The sequence below is a fragment of the Sphaeramia orbicularis genome, chromosome 7, assembly GCF_902148855.1.
Source record: "Sphaeramia orbicularis chromosome 7, fSphaOr1.1, whole genome shotgun sequence".
Lineage (NCBI taxonomy): Eukaryota > Metazoa > Chordata > Actinopteri > Kurtiformes > Apogonidae > Sphaeramia > Sphaeramia orbicularis.
In genome coordinates, this window is record NC_043963.1 from 29,200,716 (window position 1) to 29,218,296 (window position 17,581).

At 38.2% G+C, this 17,581-nt stretch overlaps 1 protein-coding gene across 2 annotated transcripts in view; it reads right to left on the minus strand.

Moving 5' to 3' along the window:
• The window catches only part of nup210 (nucleoporin 210), a 28,614-nt gene extending 13,495 nt beyond the window's left edge, over window positions 1-15,119 (minus strand). For both annotated transcript variants that reach the window (XM_030139389.1, XM_030139388.1), the window contains exons 1-21: window positions 14,524-15,119; window positions 12,717-12,856; window positions 11,790-11,921; window positions 11,044-11,140; window positions 10,576-10,726; window positions 10,047-10,179; window positions 9,670-9,828; window positions 8,867-8,935; window positions 8,662-8,768; window positions 8,396-8,536; window positions 8,130-8,267; window positions 7,774-7,929; window positions 5,207-5,405; window positions 3,875-4,020; window positions 2,831-3,049; window positions 2,033-2,206; window positions 1,593-1,785; window positions 1,225-1,331; window positions 846-950; window positions 351-452; window positions 81-209 (exon numbers count right to left, since the gene is read on the minus strand). In XM_030139389.1, the coding sequence (XP_029995249.1) occupies window positions 81-209; window positions 351-452; window positions 846-950; window positions 1,225-1,331; window positions 1,593-1,785; window positions 2,033-2,206; window positions 2,831-3,049; window positions 3,875-4,020; window positions 5,207-5,405; window positions 7,774-7,929; window positions 8,130-8,267; window positions 8,396-8,536; window positions 8,662-8,768; window positions 8,867-8,935; window positions 9,670-9,828; window positions 10,047-10,179; window positions 10,576-10,726; window positions 11,044-11,140; window positions 11,790-11,921; window positions 12,717-12,856; window positions 14,524-14,678 (2,952 nt within the window). In that variant the 5' untranslated portion in view covers window positions 14,679-15,119. The remainder of the gene's footprint in view (window positions 1-80; window positions 210-350; window positions 453-845; window positions 951-1,224; window positions 1,332-1,592; window positions 1,786-2,032; window positions 2,207-2,830; window positions 3,050-3,874; window positions 4,021-5,206; window positions 5,406-7,773; window positions 7,930-8,129; window positions 8,268-8,395; window positions 8,537-8,661; window positions 8,769-8,866; window positions 8,936-9,669; window positions 9,829-10,046; window positions 10,180-10,575; window positions 10,727-11,043; window positions 11,141-11,789; window positions 11,922-12,716; window positions 12,857-14,523) is intronic.
• Window positions 15,120-17,581: the final 2,462 nt, after the last annotated feature.

Consider the following 17,581-nt stretch of genomic DNA (forward strand, 5'->3'; position numbering starts at 1 on the left):
GCCTTTGAGGAACACATGAAGGATTGTGTAGTTAGCGTCTGGACACTAAGATTAAAGATTACAGCTCTGGAAAGACTTACCTTGTCAACCACTCTGACATAAACCTCCAAAATGTCTGAAACGTGCACTGTGGATTGGGCAGGAGCTGGAAACGCCAGACAAAGATCATGAACCATCACCTTCACCACGCCTGAGTGGACTGGGGCAACCTGTGTACACAAATTAAATCAAAGTGTGTACAAAGTGCATTAGAAAGGAAATGCACATGTATTACGAGCACTGGAGTACTCGACATCTACTCTACAAAATAATCACATCAAACAAACCACAGTCCACTCAAATCCTTTTACCTCAGCAGTTCTTTGAGCCTCCTGAAACACCACGTCTGCAATCCCTTTAACACTGGTGTTGACGAAAAAGTACCCTGAACCTTCTTGAAGGGCCAGGTTTGCCTGCAAGATAATATATAACCACGCCTTGTATTAAGTATAACTTAAAAAAAAAGTCTACCGGGAGACATTCAAAACAATATCCCACTTCAGTCACGTTTCACTGGCAGCCATCTGGGCATGAAACATGAAAGGGGGGCCTCTGACCACACTTTAAAATCCTCTTACACAGGTCACTAGGTGTTATTTAACCCCCACACTTACTAAACACTCCTCTTTAGAAAGGATAAAGACAGGGACTTCATTAAGAGGGATAGATTTCCACTCGGTCATAATATGATGATTATAAAATTTGCATTAATCAATAAGAAAGAAAAAAAAAAATTCTCATTTTTGGGCTGGAGTTGTTTTCTAGATGAACACTTTTGCAAAATTAGGCAGGATCGCAGCACCTACCCGCACTTCTGGATGGTTGTATATGGTCACAGTGGCAGGAGAAACTCTCACATCTTCTACCAACAGCAGCTCCAGAGTGGCAGAGACAGGAGTCAAAGGATCATACTGTCCAGGAGAAGAGTTCAAATTATGCAAACAGAAAATACTATAACATTGCTCCAAAAGAAAACAAACCTAGAATGTATATTGATTCAAACAGAAAGTAAGCTGAAGATAGAAAAACACACATCAGTTGTTGCTATTAGAAAACAGAATGAGATGAAGCAGACAGGTAAGTGATCATCACTGACAAAATTTGGAACTGGGAGCCTGATGGTGCATTTGCAGTTTGATAGGATGTAAAAAATGTCTATAACATTTCCTAGTAGTTGTCACTTACTGGACTGGGAACTTTGGCCGCTGCAAGATGTAAAACCTGGTATCCCAAAGCTGTCACTGTAATGGCAGCCATTCCAGTCTGATGGTGGACGAGGACAGTTTGACGTCCTGTCACAAAAAAATCATAACATAAGTAAACGGGCCACAAACACTGACAAAAGCAAAAACATGAAGGAAAAAACTGCCAACTGCCTCCACTGAACCCTGTTTTACCTCATAGCTTACTCAGTCTATTCTATCATTACTTCTGTTTGCTTTGTCTGGTGTCGTTTTCTTTGGTACAGCACTTCATTTAGAAAAGCGCTAAAATAAATGATATCACCTCTACTGAACTACTAGCTTTCTCTTAAAAAAAATTGAGATATTCACCATGAAGTTTCTTCTGTTTGTTGTCATCCTCCAACAGCTGAAGCTCCATGGGCATAGTGGGTTCAATACTGGCCAGAGACACCATGGTCGATTCCCACAACATGCTTAAAGAGCTGAAATTATCAAACTTCCTTCCTTGCTGATCAAAAGCAGCAAGGTCCAAAATAGGATTTCGGTAGTTTGAAACAGGAACCTACAGAAAAAAAATATTTATTTTATAGACACGGGGATCCAGTTAGAAAAACTGCTTGAGATGATGCGATAAAAATGAAATAACAGTTTTTGATCATTTCAGCTTCAGTTCTTTAAAAGACAAGCTCAATGAAAGAGCAAAAAACACCACCATTATAAAGAGAGACATATAGAGCTGATAGCTAAGCAAACAACGGAAAACCTGATGACCCTTGTCACGAGACCACATACTGTACATACATACATACCACTTGTTTGTTCTGTTGCAGCAGTGGGCAGGTGAGGTCTAGCTGTGGGCTAGTGTACACTGGAACCAGGGTGAGGCGTGATGGAGGAGCACATACAAACTTAACTACTGCTGGTTCCACAGCGGGGAAGGGATTAGTCACACTGGCCTTGTTCCCCACCATCACCTGCAGCACCTGAAATACAGATAATGACCAATCGATTAACACAAATCACTTTTCTAAAAATCTATTCACTTTTTGATTGTAAAGCTAGAATTTTGAGCCAGAGGAGCCATGAAAGCAAATATTTATGAGACCTGACCATAACAAGTGGTGCCAGGCACAACAAACCCCACCCCTCGCACATATTTCACCCATTATAAGTATATGGGAAAGGTTTTAAAAATTTGTACTTTGACTTACTGGTCCCAAAATGTAATGAGATCCATTCTGGGTCACTGGCAATCTATAAAGTGAATTTGGTATGAATTCACTCAATAGTTTTACTGCTACAGACATGTAAAATTTCAGCCATTATAAATAAATGGGGGAAAAAAAAGATTTTAAAAATTCATAAAAAATTGAAACTTTGACCTACTTTTCCCAAAATGTAATGAGATCTATTCTGGATCACTGGCAAACTATAAACCAATTGCGGTATGATATCAACCAATAGTTTTGCCGCTAGAGAGTTAACAAACAAACAAACCAAACCAAAAACAATACCCCTTGCCTCCCATTTGGAGGGTGGGGTAATAATGTTTATTTTGGTGGTATGATCACTGGTGAAAATGAAAATATGATCTGAGTAGGTCCTACCTGCTCTCCAAGGGCCCGGCAGGTTGCTCTGACCCAGTGGTGCTTGTAGTTGGGAGAGGATTGAGTGATCAGAGTGAGGCTCACACTGGTTTCATCCTCAGCACTCAAGTTGCAGAAAAACTTCGAGGGCTCTAAAACCCAAGGTCGAGGTCCTCCTTCAAACAGCATGTCTTTAGAGGATCCCAGAGTCACCACAGCCACGGATACAGGGTCTATTGCCTGCCAGATATTATTTTATTACAAAACACAGAATTTCACTGTAGCAGAAAGTGATGCTTTAATATCCAAAGGGCAACAGATGTTACAGACCAAAATGGAAGAACATTAACTGTCAACTGAGAAATGGGAAATTTCTCGAGTAAAAAACTTAAAGTATATATCGATTTATATCAGCTTTGTCACTGTGGTAGCAATAGGAATCTATCTTTAGAAATGTTGAGCTGAAATACTCAGTATGACAGAGCAAAGAAAATAAATTGGGTCAGTGTTTAGCTGCCAGGGCAAAACAAGTGAAGAAAAATAAACCAAAATGTCTGCAATATTTTTGAGAGAACTACTCCAGTCCTGTATAAAAAACAAAAAACTTAAAACAGAAGTACATCAAAGAGCTGAATGCAAGAAAAATGGAGCTGTGTATGGCTTTGGTTATCTCATCTAACATCCCTCATACTGTATAAATTCTGTATGCAGTTACAGTTACAGTCAGTTTGATTCCAGTGAAGTATTAGAGCCTGGGCATTAAAAACAAATCAGTGTAGCAAGTGTATAATGCATAATTAAAATCCATGGAGCACAGTGGAAACCCATGAGGAGAAAATTTCTGCATTCGCTGATCATTAAACTTTTGCCTTGCATGTAGGGACAGGAGGACAGTATCTATACATGCTATTTATTTCCTCAGTAAACAAAGCTAATTGCTGCTCCAAGGTGAGTTAAAAGAGTAATTGGAATCACAACAAAGATGTCCGGTAAAATTCAAGATAATTAAACCCTGCAGCAGACCCATATTAATCTAAACAGAATGTGTAAAGATAAGTCACTCACTCGAAGAGGTAGATAGGCTGCGATGGTGATCTTGGCGCTCAGATGGACGTTACCATGGGTGTAACTGACAGTCAGCATGGTGTACCCTGGTGCCTGGGCCTTGACTCTCACCCCACTGCAGTGGTCCTGGCCTGGAGCCAGCCTCCCTGGACCCGGAGAAAGAGGGTCAGATGCAATATCTACCGTAACAATGGACTTACAACCACTATGGTTAACACAGAGACACTCATTTATCTTCCCATCTTAATCCACTTTAGAGTACAGAGATCGGATTATTTGCCCCAACCCACTCTTTTATTAATACAACTTTCCAAAATGAGAAGCTGTAGATCTTGTACACAGATAAACTTTAAAGAGGCAAAATATAATACTGACAATGTGAAAGCTGTAAAATATTTACACTCTGTTTAGGTTTCTGTGTTAAGAGGAGATATTCCCATACTCGGGGCTCAAGCACGGTTTCGCTTGAATTTAAATGGGCAGATTACTTATACCAACTTCTGTAAAACAAATAAGATGGTCTGACTTTTTTGAGTTGTGTGATTTTTTTTTTTGGGAATTCTTCCTTCCTCATTGTGACATTTCAAATTGTGATTTCACCACACTGTTTTTTGTAGAGCTGTATGCTTTAGAAATGGTCCAGTCAGCAAAAATGTTCTATATGTTACAATTTCAGTTTTCAGGTTTTCTCTGCAACCAACTTAAAAGAACACAGGATGTGCCCTTCACATGGCAAACTGAATATCATACTGCAATCTCTGGCCGCTCACACTGTTTATCTGACAATTTGGCACATTAACATCTCACTTATCTCAGGCAAGCAGTTTTGCACATCCTGTATACCACTTACCTTTGACAATTTGCACAATTAAAGATGTTGCATATTATGTAAAAATATATTTTTCTCTTAATAATGGTAGTTTATATTTTTATACCCTTCTCTCGTGTCATTCAGTGTTTATGGCAAAGTAAGATTTTCATTGTACAGGGAAATCTGCTTCTTAACTGTATGCATGACAATAAACGCTTTGAATCTTAAATCTTGAATAGAGGACAGGAGTAAATAAGTATCACATACTTCTAACATAAAATAGGCAAAGCATTTATCACCCTAATATTAGCGCTTTGTGTGTATCATCACTGACTGCAGCATAAATAAATTTAGGATTTTCAGGAGTTACTGACACTCAACAGCACTGAGCAAAGTACAATACATGCAATTCTACATCCAGTGATAATCTGATATGTACTGATACTTATAAACCAGACAAACTGCTGGAATTTGGTAAAATGGTGATCACAGATAAACCTGATGAGATCGCCTGGACTCACCATCTAGCAGAGTGAAGACACCGTGGTTCTCCTGTTCAACCTGCAGGTCAAAGTGGGAACAGTCGCTCAGCATAACTCGATCTTCTTCCATCTCCTCCAACAGGCCAAAAATCCTAAGGGGCAGGTCCAGAACCTGGTCCATCTTGGCCTCCACTGGGCAAGGAGCAAAATCCATGGCCACAGGCTCAACAACATACACCTGTAGGAAAATGGAATCAATCAATTAATAAAATGACTTATCTGTAAAACACAACACAGCTGGCTGGAATTCAATTTTCATGTTTTTATTATTAGCAATCCTAAAGTTCAGAGATACTTCAGTGCCTGTTTTCTTCTAACATCGCCTGAGCAATGAAGTGTATGAGAATAAAACAAAATAACAACTTGTGACAGAAATTACACATTAGATGCAGAAAGAAACACCCACAATGGAACTTTTCATTTCATTTGTGGAAAACATTAGACTTATGGAATGTATGACTTTCACCCTGCGGCTCCAGGAGGAGCTGGGAAAAAGGCGCTGGAGAAAATGTCTTTACAAACTGACAGTACTAACTAAAAAACGGCTGAAGTTGTATGCATGTTTATGTTATAATTGTCATCCCTAGACCTCACTTTCTTCTCCTTGTTTTGTAAAAATTAAAATGCTTATAAATAAAAAGTGTCCAAAAAAATTACAGATTAGATTTGTCTGATTTCAAATAGCATGTCTTTACACCAACAGGAATCGTGTGTTTGTGTAGGGGCTCCACTGCTCAACATGAGAGACTGATTTCAGAGTCTTTATAAGAAAGAAGTCCACAACAATGGGCACTTCAAGAGAGTACATGTAATATGTTGAATATTAAAAAATGACCTAAAATCATCATCATTACAGTATTGAGAATAACGAGCAATAAAGTTATGCTTAAGTTGTCAAAGTGTTGGACTGTAGAGATAAGGACTGAATCTATTTACCCTGATGGCAGAAGATCATGTCAGAGTGACAAAATGGGATTAGAACTGTGAAGAAATAAATGGGGTTTCATGGAGAAATTACAGTGTTTCTTCTACTTAGGTTAGTTTGATTATGAGGTTTACAAAGGCAAAGTAATTAGTGAACATAATAAGGCCACATAAATTCACCTTTTGTTGATTAATGGTTCAGACTAAACTGTGAGTTTGGACCGTTTTTGGATGGTTCAAATAGATCTTTAGTGCACCATTTGACAACACAAACTGTATCGCAGATTTGTGGTTTTACTGTTTTCTTGTGTGCTTTATGTCTAAAAGCGGAGCTATAATGTAAATTATTCAGTAAGTGATGCAATCTGTGGATACATAGCATTGATTCACTGGTAGTTTTGGTCACTGTAAGTGTGTTCTGGTACTCAACTTCCCTCTGCTGTTGAGAGTTTAGAATATCAATACTACACAGAATTTGTCCTAAAAAAAACCTGAAGTGTGTAAGTTTTGGTTTCAGTTTTACAGTACTTAAAGTTATACCGTATGATGTGGCATTTTTCCACTTTTCTTTTGTCATCTTAAAATGCTCCTAATAAGTGTGTGTCAAACTAAAATGTAAAAGAAATCCACCAGGTATTGAAACTCAAAAATGTTTAATTCTCGTATATTTCTGATACAAGTCAGACCAATCATTTTAGTCAGTCCGAATAAAATAATTGGCCGAACCTGACTGAGCCTCCTGTCAATCATCCATTACGGCCGTCCAGCATCCGATCCATTATCGCCGTCTCACATCCGATATGTACCTCTGACTCTGACGCTTCACTGACACTGCTTCTCCTGACACTGACCACAGTCTACTGTCTAGGATGTGTTTGGATAGAACTGACATGCACATGTGGAAGGGAAAAAACGGATTTATGAACAGAAACGACAACTGAGGGGAAGAAACGGGAGTCTGATGAATGAAAGATGGAGATAAAAGTCCGGAAGTCAGCTGTACTGGACTGAACAGGTCTGCATAAAGCTCACCTTTTATGACGGTGGGACTCATACAGGTGCATGTACATGGTGTCACACAATGTAAGATGATGTAAGATGATAAATGTATGGACTATGAAACTTCAAATGTCCACGGAAAATTCATGGAGGCCGCACGTTCACAGTGCGCGCGCCCATCCCATGGGCACTGCAGTGAAGACCCTGACCCAGTACTGCACAGACCAGGTCTACTGATGGAACAGGAGCCACGGGCCCGCGGCAGGTGGATGATGCATCTGATTACTGAGGGAGGGGTCCACGGACACGCCAAAACGGACCGGACCTCCGCCTCTGTTTCCTCCTCTGTTTCCATCGCGCATCAGATGAGAGGAGGAGAGAGGAGGAGGAGCCTCAGTGCTCAGGCAGAGGGAAGGGGGCGGGGCTTTGGAGGGAGGCGGGTTGTTCATGTTCAAACTTTTACTAAGTGCTGTGAGAAATGCCACATCGGTAGGTATAGCTTTAAATGACTTTAACCCTCCTGATGATGAAACTGAAAGTCATTAAACACCACAACCAAATTTAGCTTTTATGCCATAATTTTCCTATAAATAACTAAGTGCCCATTTTCCACACCAGCTTACCTTCATCTGGCCGAAGTGTAGTGGGTTTCGTAGGTCATGAGCATAAATTGTACTGATGCCAATGTCACTGACTGTTGTCATCACTCCTTTGACAGTCACTGTGGCAACAGCTGTATTCGACGAAGACCAGCTGAAATTTCCACTCCCTCCTGAAGCCTGAATGACACAACAGAAAAAAAAGGTCCTTTGAGACTTCACATCCAGACATAGGGATAAAAAGAGAAAATATATGAAGAAAAGTAACTGTTTAAAATGTCAACACTTTACAAAAGATGTGCAAATCACGCCTGCCCTATGACAGATTCAGAGCCTTTTAAATACCAAGTTCCTCTCACATTGTAATAAAGAATAATTACCTTTATTGTATACTGATAAGCGCCAACCTTTGGCTGCCAGGGAAATGTGAGAATACTCGGATTAAGAACTATAGGGTTATAGATTTCCACATCCTGTTCATTGTGGACTGGGTTGGCGAGGGCATGGATGTTCCCATTCTGAAATACAACGGAGATGGAAGCGAACATTAAAAACTCACCGCTGACAAGGAAGTGAGGGTAGAAGGTTAATGCGGAAATGATGATACTGCTGAATTACACACTCATAAAGCTGTAATAAAACTCACTTCATCTACAACAGCTTGTAGGGTAGCATCAATAAGTGTAAGACCATCTTTAAGTGCTTTGACGCGATGATATGATCCATTTGCAGAGGACTCCAGGATTTCAAAGTACTCCACAGGGAAACCGGTACTGATACGGACGTTCTGCAAAACCAAATTAAGCAACAGTCAGAACAAAATGGTCAGAATATGACTGTCACTTCAATAAAAACAAACAATTCAAATACAACAATAAAAATAAAAGGAGAAAAGCATAGAATTGAACTTACATCTGAAATGTAAATTTTGTTGCCAGATTTATCAAATACTTCAACCAGGATATCATATACTCGGCCTGTTTCCAGAACCCAGGTGTCACCTGGATGAATTTTAAAACCTAAAAACATAACAGAAGCAGGACATTTATTTAAAATACCTGAAACTACAAAATTGTATTTACCATTATGTTATTTTTGGTAAAAGAAACATACTGACCGAGGTAAGCTGGTTCGACAACGTACAACGTGCTGTTGGGTAGGCGAGAAACTCCTTGCATTCGTAGACCTAAGTAGATAATGCTAAGGAAACAGTAAGGCACACTCACTGATAGTGACTATTCAAAAACTAGGAAAACCCTTATCACTGTAATTTATCAAACATTAGAGCATATTACTGTAAACTTGAACTGAGTGGCACAACCAAAAATGTGTATCATGTATTTTTTTTTAAGATTACAATGGCTGCACTGCATACCGTAGCATTTATGCATGCATACATTTATTTACTGCACGACTGGGCCTTTATGCGATCTACTGTCATGAGTGCAGAGAATGTATAGAATTTAATTTAATCATGGATAATGAAGGCTTTGATTAATATAGGTTTTGCTTGGCTCTACAAAAATGTGCAACATAGAGGAATCATTATGCATTAAATGGCTCCAAACTGCAACGTAGCAAAAACTGAACATAAAAATGAACAGTTACCAACTTTAACACTGCTTGCTTTTCAAGACAGAATATTAATTGCTGTGCTGTAAATTTACAGTCATTAGTTAATAGGAGCCCTCTTTCAACACATTCTACACAGCGTTCTGTATCAATTCTAGTGGGAGAAATATGACATAGATTGCTCACTGTTGAAGGGTTTCAGATGTTTTTTCAGTTATGCAGTGGTGTATGACAAATTCAGGCAGTCCAGTACTTTGCTCAACTCTATTATATACAAAATCAAATGTATTACTGAGTTGAATAGCATTATATGTTGAAGACTGCATGCACAATTTGTCACAAGGATACTCTTATGGTCCAGCACCACATTGATGTGTCCTAGTTGAATTGCTGTAACTGTAGAGGTACTTTGATCCAGAATAGCAACAGCAAGGTCTGGGTTTCCATTAAGACCAATAACACTGTTTTGAAGGTGCAGCTCATATTGATCACAAGGCATTGAGAGCTCTGGAAAAAAGAGAAAGAAAACACAAATTAGCTACAGAGTTGGATTTACTTCTAAAAGCTTTGAACATCCAGCATTATTCATCTGGCTGCAGTGAGTTACTGAATAATCTTGGTGAACTCAATGGCCTTTTTACTTCATATTTTAAGTATTTAATATTTCCATGGACATCTTTAGAAACAGAGGTAATAGAAGTTGAAGTAAAAGTAAAATGTGACACCTGTAATTGTGCCCTGTCTTATCTTCAGGACCTTGTACTGGATGGATGTTCCCGCCAGCAAGTAGACGTCATGCGCAGGACTCAGTAAGATGTTTTCTAAAATCAGTAGTCTCACCTCAGCTGCACCCACATCCTGTAGCACAGATACCATGGTTACAGACCAACACAGCCTTAACTTCCCGCTGCGCTAAACCTGACTAAACTGGTTGCAGTGCAGTATTCAAATAACATTAATCAACCACATGAATCTGATCTGCATGTAGATAAATATGTAAACTGGATGTACTACAGTTTGAGGGTTTTTTTTCTTTCTTTTTTTTTAATACTACAGCTCACATAGACAGATGTAGAAAAGGGAGTGATTACACAATCATCTCCTGTTTTAGCAAATCTATTGCATATCAGAAGATAAAAACAATCCTGTATTTCTGGTCTTCTGATTTCCTCACTTGAACAGACCAAGGAACCTGAGTCAGAAAAGTGAAACCAAAAACAAGATGCATATCTTTTGCACCCATCAACAGCTTACCTTATACAATGACTCTTGTATTTTGGCCTTCAACTTGGCATGTCCTGTTTTCAGCCCTGACACCAAAATAATATCACCCTGTTTCCCAACACGTTCCATTTCAGATATGTATCCTGGTGGTGTATATGTCGACTCTGAGAACTTTAGGACCCTTCATCAGGGGAAAAAAAAGAAACTGATTAGAAAACACTTCAACACTGTGTGCATGCATACAAGTCATCTCAACAATTTATTTTTCAAAAGAAAGAAAAGGAGCTGCAATGTATATCCACAAAATGAATTGTACTTCTCAATAATTTGCATTCTCAACTGAGTAACAGCTTTACTTTGTTGCTATAATTTGTGTTTTATGGTTATAGCTCTATTACAACAGGCTGTACAATTTGTTTACTTTTAGTTTCCTATCAGATAGCAGACACTAGACACCATGCCAGAGTCTGAGTTGTGCATAAAAACAGAAGAGCCAACCTTAATGAATTGTAAGAGTCTGAGAATCCATTCACATCTACATCTTTCACTAAGGTCCAGTCAAAAACAAGACCTGCAAGGGTGCTGAAGGTGTTTCCTGCAAGACAGAAATGGAAAACACTCACTTTCTACTTCAACTTACAAATCATATGATCTAAGAATAAACACATGAATGCAGATGATTTGGTGAAGGTCCAAGAATACTTGAACATCTGCTGTAAAAGGTTTATGTCAGTACGCTTGAGTGCACATTGGCTTCTGAACTCAATTGTCTGGAAGCTCCAAGCAGTTGAATTAGCGAAAACAAAGCCAGTGGGTATTTCATTACAGGATACACTCTGTCCTTATGCAGTCTGCTCTGCGAAATCTAAAATGCACTTTAAGGTGAAAGCACACAAAAACAGGACACCAGGCCCTGGAGCCACCTTCTGAAGAAATCAGGCTGCAGCTAGAGCTCATTAAAGTAAGTATGTCTGCCCAAAAAGAAACAAGTCAAACAAGATCAACACTGGTGCCCTACAGTAGCAGCCTAGAAAGACAGAAAATGTACCTTGGAGCCAACTTAGTCATTACTCTGAGAAACCTTTAAATTAGCAAATAAAATATACAATATGGAGTAATGTGCAATAACTGCTAACAATAAGATTAATAAGTGATTGGTGGTGTAAAATTTTGACTCTTGGCCGCAATTTAATTATCAATAACACAAGAATGACTGCATTTCCAAGTAAGCCAGAACACAACACCTTCAGAGTCCAGTGCATGAATTCTAAGAGCCAGTGGTGAGTCTTCGAGATGTAGCTCTCTAGTGGTGGACACAATCTGGATTTCACTGATGATGTCGACAATAGCGTCGCAACGTAGCACCTGTCCTGTAACTGCAAATGAAACAAGGGAGAAAACATTAGAGTCAAGGTAAATACTACATAATAATCAAGTACTGCATTAACCCAGCACAGGGGAGATCAAGGTGCTGAGGTACAAACAATGAAAATCTGGCTCTTGACAAACACATATCATTAGGTATGCATGTGGCACTGACAATGTAGAACTTTACGTTTATCAGTCAAGTCAAATGTTGTGGCTTTTCTAATTTGTTAAAACACAAGCGATAGACTGTGTAAGGTCAAGTTGTGGTAAACCGAAACGGGTAAATGAGTGACAGAGCGAGTTTTGCTACACTGAAGACCAGCAACAATGGCATAAAACAAAGATACAATTTTATTTTTGATTTTGTGATAGAGGTATTTGCAGGCAGAGTATTAGCCATTTATTCACAACCCTTTCAAGTTTCATAAACACCTGCAAGTTTTGTACTATGCTCATCAAAATGCACAATGGGATGTTCTCTAAACAGCATGAGTATCTCATACCTTTCATCTACTGCTAGACATACAAAAAACTATCATTGTGTGTACTGCATGAGCAAATTGGACCGTATTGGATTCTAACCTCATCTCCCACTGTTTGCACCTGATGCTATCCTAGACTTTTAGCTCAATTTTAGTAACACGTCCAGCAAAAGAAAGAAAAAGTATAAAAGTGAAGCAAGGTTTTTACAGGTATTGTTCATCAGGAGAGTCAAAACCATTCATTCCCATGCCTGTTTGTTCATCTTTATGCTGGAATAAATTCCAAATGGCCAGTGGTAACAGTTGCATCAGTATATTTACCAACATCTTCAGCCAGAATGATACTGGTTAGTCTGGAGGGCTGAGTGGAGAGAGCCTGGAGAATGGCTTTCCGGGAGCAACCTCTGCTGCTCTCTTCATCCACAGCCTGAATGCTTGCTACCTCTGGTCTGGTGGAGGTCCTGGAAGACAATGACCAGAATTAGTAGGGCACAGAAGTGTGGGCCAATTATAAGCCGTGGTTCTCCATAGAGGTGGAGGTAACTACAGAACTGAGCCAAAGGTTTACACTATAGTAGGTTCACTGTTGAAGCAAATACATCATTCTACTTAAGAGTAAGTATATGAAAATCTACATATGCATTTCTCATTCTCTGTAAGCTTGAATTTTCCAAATGTAGGATCAGTAAAGTCATAACTGATACAAGAACAGCATTAAATGCTGAGGATTTTGTGTGACCTCATGTAAAGTGTTTATTTTTGTTTGGGTTACTCTTTTTCATGTCAACAGAGGTCAGACTAAATATTGAATGCTGCCTGTAAAAGTCATTTTGTTCATATTCTTGTAAGTTTTCATTGCTGTACACAGTATTTCCCAGAATTTTTAATAAAGAGACTGAAAATAGATATCATGTTGATAATAACCTTGCAAAAACAACAGTTAAAGATGGCCTATTCTAGAGCATCTATTCTACAGTTTTTCTGACAACCATTTACTCTTATTTCCTACATTTTAACACCAGTATCTGTACATTGGACTCTATAAAGTTTCAAAAAAGGCCTCGCAACGTTATATGTTTGAAGGGAAATAATCTATTATTTTCCCAACTTCAAAAGTGACTTCTATCCAAGACGTCAAAACAAAAACATAAAAAACGATGGCATCCTTGTGTACATATTGGTGACTTTCAAACATGTCAAATGCATATAAGATGCAGACAACAACTTGACATTAAACATGGACATACTGAACAGCGAAGCCAAGTTACTCATTGAGTATTCATTAGAGCCTATGCTCTTACACTTCTACTTGAGAGAAAAGTTGAATGTGCACTTTGACACTTGAGTAAACCTTTTCTACATCTGATTCTCTAGCTGCCATAATAATATGCATCATATTTGACCTTCATCATTACGGACACAGAAGTTTGATGGGAAACACAATTTCAGTACAGGTTGGTTTAACTTTAAGAGTATGGTCACAGATTTAGACCAGGTTTATTCCTGCAACTATCAGTCTTAGAAATAAAAGAACAAAGTGCTGATGAAAGCAATTAACCAGGCACAGAAATACACATTTTTCATTCATTCATTCATTCAAGCTTTATTAAAGACACAAAAATTAGGTCCTTAGGATAAGATAAAACACACACAATAAAAAAGTAAAGAAATAGCATAAAACCTTGTGTTACTTACACATAAAGGCTCGATCACCAGTGATACCACATTTTAGATGTAAACCTTACAGAACTAATCTTGGGACAGACCAGGGCTTGTACAGTTGAGATTGATAATTTTGTAACTGCAAATGAATGAATGTGTATTTCACTGTATTGTATTTCTTTGTTTGCCTTTCTTCTGAATTGCAAAATCAATTTACCTACAACTATTAACAAAGAAACCTGAACCTGAAGTTTAGAATTGCTAATGGTGAGTGCAAAAAAGATCAAAAAGGGACATGCAATTGGCACCTCAGGGTAGTTTTAGGGCCCATTGTGCCTTAAACTTACCAGTGTAAACACAGATCAGTTACCATGTGGTTTTACATGTGACAGGCTATCCAATGTATAAACCAGATCTGTCTCAGATTAATGAGGCCAACTTAATCCATTATACTTGATATACTCACCATCTGTAGCAGCCCTCTGTGGTTTCCAGTGTAAAGTTAATCCTGGTGCTTCTGGCTAGCGGCAACAACACTTTAGGAATATTTAGCCTCGAGGTACTGTCGACCTGAAGGATATTTATTAAAGATACTAACACTAAAAACGTGGACGGTAACATTTCCGTTTAATGCACAGATTTCCTGGCAGTCAAATGAGTTAACGGTCGAATGAATGGAAGGAAGTTTGTTTACTAGCTTAACCGGCTCAGTCCCATTAAGTTAGCTAACTAGACATTCGTGAAGTACTTTCTGAGTTTTCTCCGGGCTAACATCGCTACTTCTTAACTCAAAAACACGCTGCCTTCCTGTTAGTTTCAGTTCGTGTCAGTTACTGTTAATGGAGAACACACACACACACACATGATGATAACACTGCCCTTTGGTCGTCTTATTAAAGTCTCCGGAATGGTTTAACCTCAAAGCTACAACGAAACACACACAAGTTATTAAGTTTAATTTTCAAGTATAATATTAATACATACAGTTAGAAAGCGGGAGCCTAAAACGCGCATGTTTCGTACAAATACCCGCCATTAGCAATAATTGGACTTCCAGCGTGCATGCCGGGAGTGAGGTGACGTCACGCACAGGGGCACGCACCGCTGATGACGCTGTTTGTTAAAGGCGCAGTGTGTTTGTTTTTAGGAACTGAGCCTTTTTACTCAGTGACCCCAGTTATGTGAAGAATAATGGAGGTTTTTAAATAACTGGGTCACAGAAGGCGTTGTTTTATTTTAAGGTGAGGTGTATTTCTTTCTGTCCACAAGCAGTGAAATGTATGGAGACTTCAGGGTGAAAAATGGCCCATGCACCTTACCTCATGCACACTTTTGTTTTACTCTTGTGTAGTCTATTTATCATTGTCTTTTTATTGTATGTGCACAGGTATGCCACCCCGTAAAAAAAAAAAAAAAATCACTTTGAACCCCACTACTTCAATGCCACAAAAAATGTAACACTATGCATGCATGGATCATTATTTTGCTTATAAATGATTTTATGATTTTGTTCAAGATTAATAAGAAAGGTGCCATCTCCTACATTTAAAAGTAAGCCTTATTGATAAGAATAATGGATTTTTTTCTATTGATATACAAGTAAAAATAGTATATTATTAAAAAAAAAGAAAGAAAGAAAGAAAGAAAGAAAGAAAGAAAGAAAGAAAGAAAGAAAGAAAGAAAGAAAGAAAGTATTGTTGTACTTTTTGGATGCAAGTCTATCAGGTGGGAGCTCTGGCACTTGGACCAAACATCATCATGAAATAAGGGTGGGGGGGTGGGGGGGTCAGAGGCTGACTGGCAAAACTAATATTACTAAAGAACAAATACGATTGAAGCAAACATTCTGTTATAGTGAGGTTATGATTTTTGTAAAAATAAATAAATAAAAAAATTCTAGGGCCCCTGTTAGTCAAAGGCACTTGGAATCATCATCACTTTTCTCCAGCTCATGGTGCCCCTGCATATGCACTGCACTTTATTGGACTATTTCTTTTATTGTATTTATTTGTATGATCATTTTTTTTTTACTGCAACTGCCAAGTGAGATGCCACTAAAATAAAACTGTTGTTGTTTAACAATGACAATAAAGCTCTATTCTATAAGCACATAGTCATGTCTCTGTACAGTACTGTGCAAAAGTCCCAGGCCAGTGTTAGGTAATGCAAGGCAGGTTTATATGTATAGCACATTTCATGTACAAAATTAAAAAGCATGAAAGACAAGGTGAAATAAAACAAAAACCAAAACAAGTTAAAAAAGAATCAAATGCAAAAAATTGGATAGAACAAAAGAATAAGTGCAGATAAAATGCAATAAATAAACAAATGAAAATTACAGTGCAGTACAGGAAATTAACAATAATTTGTTTTTAATTAAGGCAGCAGCAAATCTAAACGCTATACAATCCATTAACATAAAGGTAGCCTAAAACTTTGGGATAGTATTGTATATTTGGACAGTGATACAAATTTGGTATTTTTGCATTTGTACATTTACACAGTGGATTTGACATGAAGCAGTCATGATATGATTGAAGTTTGGATTTTCAGCTTTAATTCAAGGGTTATCACAGAAAAAATATTCAGTGTCATGTCCTGCGCAATGAAACTCAAATGAATGAAGATAAAAGAAATGATATTGTTATCCAAACTCATGTTGTTGAATTTCTGTAAGGCTGTGTTCATTGTTTTGCATATCTTGACAGCTGTTTCATGTGTTTTACCCAACACTTCTCTATAAGGGGACAACATAGAGTCAGATCCATGTATATTTGGACAGTGAGACAAATTTTGTAATTTTGCTTCTGCAGGCCACCACAGTGGATCCGAAATGAAGCAATCGAAATTTGATTGCAGTGTGGACTTTCATCTTTAATTGAGAGGGTTTAACAAAAATATTGCACTAACCATTTCAGAAATACAACCATTTTACGCAAAGTCTCTGCATTTTCAGAGAAGTAATGGACAAACTAAGATGATTATAAATATGAGGATTATTTTCAATACTTGGATGAAAATGCCTATATGCCTATAAAATGCTTTTAATTTTCAGTGGCTGAAAAGCTGTTCTATTGGGTTGAGATCAGGTGACTGACTTGACCACTGAACAACATCCTCAACAGCTCTTGAATTTCTTTTGTAGTATGTTTTGGGCCATTATCCTCATGCACATTGAAGAACCGTCCTATCAGGTTTGCAGTATTTGAATCTGAGCAGAGAGGATATCCCTATATACATCAGAATCCATCCTGTTACTTTAATCAACAATCAGATCATCAATAAACACCAATGACCCACTTCCACTGGTAGCTGTGGATGCCCATGTCATTACACTGTCTTCACCATGTTGGACACATGACAGGATCTGCTTTGGATCATGAGTTGTTCCTTTCCTTTTCCATACTTTTGTTTTACCATCATTCTGGAACATGTACATGGTACATCTGTCCAAAGAATCATTTTCCAGAATTGGGCAGGGTCTTTTTTTAAATGCTTTCTGGCAAAATTCTAATTTGACCTCA